The following is an 8,107-nucleotide window of genomic DNA, read 5'->3' on the forward strand; positions in this document are numbered from 1 at the left end:
TCATTTTAAAAGTAATGGCAAGAAAAATTTTGAAGCCTGAAAATTTCACAAAACATAATAAAAAGTTGATTAACGTAAGAGCTCACCAAAGCATCAACAATTTCCTCAACCGTTTCACGCCGAAAACAATCATCGATTGCTTCAATCCTGACAAACAGAAACAAAAACCTTAGTTTGTGTTAAAGAAAATCAAATTAATGCTTATTTATCATTTTTAAAATACAGCAAAAAACATTTGAAAATTACAATTTCATTGCACTCATTCAATAATATGTTTCTCTCACCCATGCATAAAAAAGAACAATTCAACACAGATCTATAGCTGACAACTTATGCAGCAAAGTTCCATCTAAAATTTTAGGAATTAACTAAAATACTCATCTAACTGATTAAGGCTACTTCCAAAATCCACTGATGCAATTGCAGCATCAAGCAATAATATGGAAATTCATGAATACTTTTCAACATAATCGAGGCTAAAACAGGTTCTAAATATGAAATTCTAGATATTTAGGGGAACTATTGAGGAAAATTTCCAAACTTGTCATTCAATGCACAAGTTTTTGATATTTAACAATTAGGCTTTTAAAGATCTCATTATGTCATGGATCATATTACAAAAAAAAAAAACTAGGGGAAAAGCAGAAGTTATTACCTATGAACTATGCTCTTCTTATCAGGATAGACTATGTCACCATACTGTGCTAGAGAAGAATCAATCACTGAAGGGTCGTCCGTCACCAACTTCGCAAGTCGTTCGTCAACCCAACTAAGCTTCTGTTGACGGTCCACCAAGTTAAGAGCAAAGAAAGGAGAGTATGAACAGTGGAAATTAGGGAAACTTACATACATACCACATATTTCATATGTATTTACTTATCTAACCTCCAAGTTTGATATTTACAATTATAATACCTTGGTGTCATAAACCTATGAATACATGGAAAGGTGTATTTCACTTCCAAATAGGTAATGATGGTGATATGTTTGATGTGATGCAAAATAATTGAGTGGCATGCTCATAAATATGAATGTTTGAGATACGTAAATACATAAGAATTATGTGGAATGTATGCAAATGCCCCCAAAAATTAATGACCATAGAGACTGACAGCACTCATGGCAAAATGGGTAGCAAGGCCAACAGCAAGCATGTCAACTCCATTAAGCTTTTCACCCGTTAAAGCCAAATATTCTCCTGCAAAGAATATAATAAAATGCTCAGTTTGCAGAAAAGCAGAAAAAAGCGACACATCTGTAAGGTGATATTTAGGTAAAAAATTAAAGGTTAGTTGTTAGATATAAAAATACATAGTAAATGAATATGTAAATCTTCCTACGACTACTACTACCACTAATAATAACAATAATGAGACAAAAACAATCGACCATACTACAGAAAGTTAAATGTTGTTGTGAACTAAAGTATGTTTTAGCCCTCAATCCTGAAAGCTTACCCAGATGTCCTGGCAGATGCGAGAGGTAAAAAGAAGCACCAGCATCAGGATGAAAACCAATATGAACTTCTGGGGTAGCAAATATCTGAAATTGTCATAAATATAAACTATATAATGATAAATTGGAATTCTTCTTGGTGCTTGAGATTATTATTTAATTATACTAAAGAAATGAAAAGTGAAAATTTTAAAAAAAGAGGTAATTGAAAAAAAAGGTATTTATGTTCAAGAATGCATCCTAAAGTTGGATTTTAATCAGAGCAATTAAATACACAAAGTAAAGAAAATAACAAAGTACACGCAGTGAAAGAAAACTCAGTTTCCCATTCAAGCAATCAAAAAAACTATTGAGAATAATGGTAAGCACCAAGAGAATATTCAACAAATATTCAGCTGTATTATCATTTATGCACTACACATACAAACAAAAAATAATATTGATGTTCTTAGTATTTCTCAATGACTCTACATTACTTATGCATTGAAATGATGATACGCCCACACCCTAGACATCGCTAGGAACACCACAAGAAGAAGTAAAACGGCAGCCAAACAAAAGCATGCAAAAAAACAAACAAACCCTAGGTTCCTCCTTTTAATAAAATCCTCCTAAAGACTTGAAAACTCTCCTTTCTCACTTACCCTCAAAACCAACTTTAATTTCTCCTCCTTGAATATGAAATTGAATCTCTCATGGTCCCTACTTGCTCCCTGCCCTTTTCTACTGCAGCAAAGAACTGCTCCATTGCTCCTTCCCGCAAGCAAGGACGGTTAGGGGGGCCGATGCTTTGGCCTTCGACTGGTCCAAGAGGGATCGATCCAAGGGAGGGTGTAACAAGGGCGCGCATAACAAATGAACACAACAAATAATCATGAAAAAAAGATTACTATAAAAGAATAGTCATGCATTTACATAAATACCACTGATTTCTATACTAATTACATGGCTAAAAACTAAATCCCTACTTTACTCCTATACTATCTAACTCTTCTAAACCATCCCTTTAACCCATATGGTTCATATTACTTGATATTTAGCAGTAAGGTAGTATAGTAGTAAAGAAGAGGTCTTGGGCATTAGATGTGCAAATATTGTAGAATTTAGTTGCGTGTATATAAATCACTGGGAAAAAAAATCATAGTAAAAATAACTATAAATCTTAGTTCACAAATAAGTTATCCCAAACACCTTTTAGGGTCTATTTGGTTGTAGTATTCTTTAGTTTAAGCTCGTTAAGAGATGGAGTTATTCCATCTGGTTTATTAAAAAGCTATAGGGCTGTTTGGGGTCACTTTAATTTTGATTATTTCATTTTTATTTTTATTTTATTTCATATATGTTTTTACTTGAAATAAAATATGTTTGATATACTATAAAATGTTTAATTATTTTTAAAAATTCTCCAAAAAAAAAAAAGATGTTTTAAATATTTTTAAAATTAGATAAAGTGATTTAAAAATAAAAATAAAAACATGCAAAAAATGTATTAACAATCATAAAATAAAAGAAAAAAATTTACATAAAAAATAAAAAAATAAAAGTGATCTCAAACAAGTCCCAACCTAGCATAAATTTAAATTATTCACGAGTACTTTTAAGTTCAAGCTTTATGCACTTAAATAAACTAGGAAGCGCCACTGTCTACAGGTTACTCCATTTGATATCGTGATTAACTTGCAAGTAAAAGTCATATGAAGATCCATGTTTTCTATGATAAAAAAAATGTTCACAATTAATAAATGTTTCTAGAGCTTGAACAATCATAGTCTTTAAGTTTGCATATGTTCCTTACAAAAGAAAAAGATCCTGCTTACCAAAATTAAGATAATAAACATGCAACCTTGATTAAAATAACTAAAAAGTTTAGACATGATATAGCATACTGTTTTATCTGTCGCAATACGAAATGTTCCAGGAATTGACACACCTCCACCACCTCCCATAGTTATACCATCCAAAATAGCCACCTGCATGAAGTAAAATGAACATGGACCAACAATTTAGAGTAAAAAGTATATTATGAGGATTAAAACGGATCATGAAATTATGCAAACATCTAGATGTACAAAATGTTGAAATAAGATTTAGCATCATACTTAAAAACAAACTCGCAAAATTATCAAACTAAAAAAAGGGAAGATTTACATACATAACACTTAATTCTAATGTATTTATATATCTTAACACCTAAACTTCCAATTTTTTACATATATGCTACCTTACATATGCATGAAAAGGTGTATTTCATTTTTTAAATTTTAAAATAGTATTATTTTTTATGTGATATGAAAGATATGGGCGGTGAAAAAGTAAAATGTAGAGTTTAGGCATTTGATATGAGCATACATAAGACTTAGGTGGAATGTATGTGAATGCCCCTAAAAATAGTTTTAAAAAGTGTGCAAGTCTGTAATTTATTGCTTCATTATTACCTATGAAAAATGATGCTTAATAAAAAAAATTTTATGTTTGTGGTGGATGCATGCATGCATGCCTTGGAGACGCTTTGACACTAGCTCATTTTTTCTCTCAACTTGCCTTGCATAGGTTTTTGGCTTGGGATGCTCACACTTGTGACCCCGCTTTCTTAAGTGTGGTGGAGGCCGACTCCTCTCACACTACTTTTGTGTAGCTTTTATACCTCTCCTTAGTCCTTTTTGATTTTATATAAATGCAAAATGCACAACCTTCACGGAGACCTTTGATGCATGTTTGGCATGTTGAAAATCATATTTGATGTATTATTTCCTCCAAAGTTAGAGTCAAACATGTCATGCAAAAGTGGAGCCAATACCCAAACCTAAAGGCTATCAAAATCTTTAAGAGTTTGTTATGAAAGAGTTCAGAATATGAAATTTTACTCCCACATTTTGGAGGAAACAATATCTAAAGAGCTTGTATAGAAAAACTATCTGATTTAATTCAAAAAAATTAAATGATATGTCAATAGATCCACCAATGAAATTTCACTGGTGTGTTCTCATACTTATATACCGGGGCACAGGTATTTCAGTAAGTTTAATGGTTAAACATTAATTGGAAACTAAATTGTTTATCTTAAATTAAACTATTGCACATAACTAACAGAGTACCATTAGCCATACCTTCAATACTAGACTTATGATTGTTGGAGCAAAACCTAAAAAATGTTCCAACCAAAAGGTGCGCATATTTAAATAATACAATCTAAAAATAGGCTATCCTCCATTTGCTTCTAGAGAGAATTTCGATGCTTGTACAATATGTAGATGAATTGCCAAGTACTATATTTGATATGAAGAGCAATATCTTTTTGAAAAAAGATGTTCCGTTCACACCTCAAAGTATTTTTGCTATTACCTTGATACTCTCAAGTCTAAACACATGTATTATCCCCAACATAAAAATAATATAAATTGTATTAAAAATTAAAAAAAATTAATTTTCTTCTCAAAAAATTAATTATGCTCTTATAAAGTTTGCTTAATATACATATGTGTGTGCTCTTGTACCTGTGCGGATTAAATTATATATATAATCTAACTTAGATTAAACCTAACATTACAAATTAGATCTAAAATTTTCATATATAAAAAAATATTTTACATTTTAAACATACCTTTAAGGGAAGAAATCACGAACTAGCTTAGATAACTCCGTCTTTTGATTATCGTGTTCATGAGCATGCTTGATCACACTACTTTTCACATCAACTCGAGCCCCACCATGAGCTCGCACTTTCTCTCCTACCCGACTCTCCTTTGACTTCACCTCACTCAAGCGAACTGATTCGACAGTAAATTTACACTAAATCCATTACCGATTAACTCTCAAGAACGCTACTCAGCTCTATCACCGCTTGCTTTTCTCACACTCCTCACAATCTCCGCATGAACGATCGCACTTGTGAGCACAAATCAAGCTTAGCTTTACTATGGAGAGTAGGGCCTATGACAAGGGCACTTGCTCAATCTCCCCTCTGTAGTAGAGAAAGCCACCTTTTCATCTCTCGTGTTTCTCAGTCTGTGCTTTGCACAATATGTGCCGCCTCCCCTCCTTATTTATTGTAGCGAGATTCAATCAACCTTCCCCAGCTCATTTTGTTTCCTTCCCCATACCCCACTCTCTATCTCCTTCACCAATACATTCTCTCCGTCCCTATAATTAATTTCCGCTATTTTTTTAAATATTATAGGCTTTACAATTCATGTCCTAATAGAATAAAATTTGACCTCCTTGATGAGGTGGCATGAAACTAGAACTATCAATTTGGGTTCATGGTTTAGGTTCATATTCAACTTGAAAATGATTTGACACAAAGGTAACTAATCAAAACATGATTTTTTTATCAAGCAGGAAAAAAAAATCAAAAACAAAACTCAATTCAACTAAACTCAAATCTATTCAGACACAAAAAAAAGTTACAAAATGAAAGGCTAGTGCCAACCAAATCTATAATGGAAATGATCACTAAATGTGATCATGATTACTTGGTTTGGACACAACTTAAACAAATAAATAAATATTATGATTTAATAAAAGGTTTTCACGAAAAAAACAAAAACAATAATCAAATAGTTAAGTTGTTACTTTTTGGTTAGACTGAGCCTAGAGTTGACTCGGGACATTTTTTTACCGGTCATTCAAGTAGACTTAAACTTGATTTGAATCTTACATGGGTTGACCCAGACTTACAGTTTTCAAATTGGGTCTTTGAAGCTCCTACATGAAACCATAAATAGATAGATTTATTTTGAACTAATTTAACATGAATTAAAGTTCTACATTGATAATACAAGTCACTACTTAGTTTAATGTTGTCCAAAGTCCATTAGAAATGGTTTTTCATGGCTATACCTAGATTTATTTGCTTGCTCAGTCCAATTCTAGTTGGGCTAAATTATGGTTTAGAGAGCCTTATGAATTACTCCCTTCCTCGTTGTAAAATCTCCTTGTACCCAATCTCCAAAAAAAAAATGTATGTTCACTTCCTCCCTCCTTATTATAGTCCCTTTTGTGTCCTCCCTCTTTATAAGAACTCCAATTTGCACACTGCAACTACCAAATGCAAATTCTCTACTTCCCTTTATCTGTTGTTCCATCTTTGTGATTGGATTTGAGTGTTACTTTTTGGTACAAATAGGAATTCCAAGAATTGTGAATAGTTTAAGGATGTAAAAGTTAAAGACCTAAAGTTGTCTTTTTTTCCTCTATCAAACACATGTGTTGAATATAATGACATTAGTCTAAGCATACAACAACAACAATTCTTTATTCCACTAAGTGGGGTCAAGTACATGAATCCTTTTTCTCTATTGTGCCCTCTTGAGTGTTGTATTTTCATTTAATTCTAACAAATTAAAATCATTTTTTATACAACATGCCCAAGTCATTTTAAGTCTACCACTACCTTTCTTAACATAAGTCATTAGTCTAAGCATCATGTGAAATAAATTATTAGCTCATAAACTCCATCAAAAAATACAATCAATTAAAAATTTTCTAATCCTACATCCCAAAGCATGTTTCATGATACCATATAATACTAATCGCTTCAATGTCATAACATTGTGTCAACAATTATGTAAAGAATTAAACTACTTGTTGATACAAATACAAGTTAATAACTATAATAATTTTACATTTAGAAATATAAACCTTCAATGCATGAATTGCTAATATATAAACTCACATGTGGTTTCAGATAGGTGCCTAATATGTAAATAAATGTATACAAATGCTTGAAAAAATCCTTGCAGTCTTCCACTTTTCCTGCATAAGTTAAGTTTCACAAGTAATAAGTAATAACAACAAGTACGGTCCAACGTCACATAGCTGACATTCAATCATTAAAACGCGTAAAAAGAAGGGAAATATATAGACTTAGCGCACAATTCTTATGTATTTATATATCAAAGACCAAAATATCTAACACTTTGGTTCTTTAAACTTATTCATGAAAAGATGTATTTTACTTTTAAAAAGTGGTAATGCCAAACAATTGAGTGGTATGTTTGTAAATCTTTCAAAAAAAAAGTTTCTGTAGCTTTTTTTTTGTAACTGGTAACAAAATAAACACAATCCAACATACTTCTTCACAAAAATAAATGAATAAATAAAGTTTCTGTAGCTTTTTCAGGCAACTGATAACACAATAAATACTCTCCTCTTCAACCTCTCTAAATTTTAGTCTTTGTTCATTGATTATCGAGTTACTTTGTCATGATGTTATATAGCAATCAGAGGTAAGATTCTAGATAGACTGAAATAGATTATTGCATCATTTACATAATTCCAGTGACTAAAAAATAGAAATGAAATTGGCAACTTCACCAACCATGAAGTTTAAAAAAGACACCTCAAAATCACATTGGTCCACAAATTTCATTAGCAAGGTGGTACTTCAACATATTTCATTAGCAAAATGATAGAGCTCGGCAAAAAAACAATCAAAAGTGGAATAGCACAAACCTTCCTTAAGTAGATTGTAAAGAGCCACGATATCGCCACCAGCACAAAATGCCCTCCCACTTCCCTTTGAAACCAAAACCAACATTAAACTTTTATCTTCATGTTAAAAAGAATTTCATTGGATCCATTTTGTCTCATTTTCGCAATATATATATATATATATATATAAACAAAAATCATTAATCATTAATAATAATAA

At 31.6% G+C, this 8,107-nt stretch overlaps 1 protein-coding gene across 1 annotated transcript; it reads right to left on the reverse strand.

Moving 5' to 3' along the window:
- Nucleotides 1–74: 74 nt before the first annotated feature.
- Nucleotides 75–8,004, reverse strand: LOC110036557 (3-hydroxyisobutyryl-CoA hydrolase-like protein 2, mitochondrial; the record flags this gene model as incomplete). Its single annotated transcript, XM_020741025.1, has 7 exons — nucleotides 75–147; nucleotides 656–777; nucleotides 1,113–1,198; nucleotides 1,458–1,542; nucleotides 3,342–3,425; nucleotides 7,130–7,209; nucleotides 7,909–8,004. Coding segments are annotated over 7 exons (626 nt in total), but the record flags the coding sequence as incomplete, so codon positions are not given.
- Nucleotides 8,005–8,107: the final 103 nt, after the last annotated feature.

Source organism: Phalaenopsis equestris, unplaced genomic scaffold (assembly GCF_001263595.1).
Source record: "Phalaenopsis equestris unplaced genomic scaffold, ASM126359v1 Scaffold208373, whole genome shotgun sequence".
Classification (NCBI taxonomy): domain Eukaryota; kingdom Viridiplantae; phylum Streptophyta; class Magnoliopsida; order Asparagales; family Orchidaceae; genus Phalaenopsis; species Phalaenopsis equestris.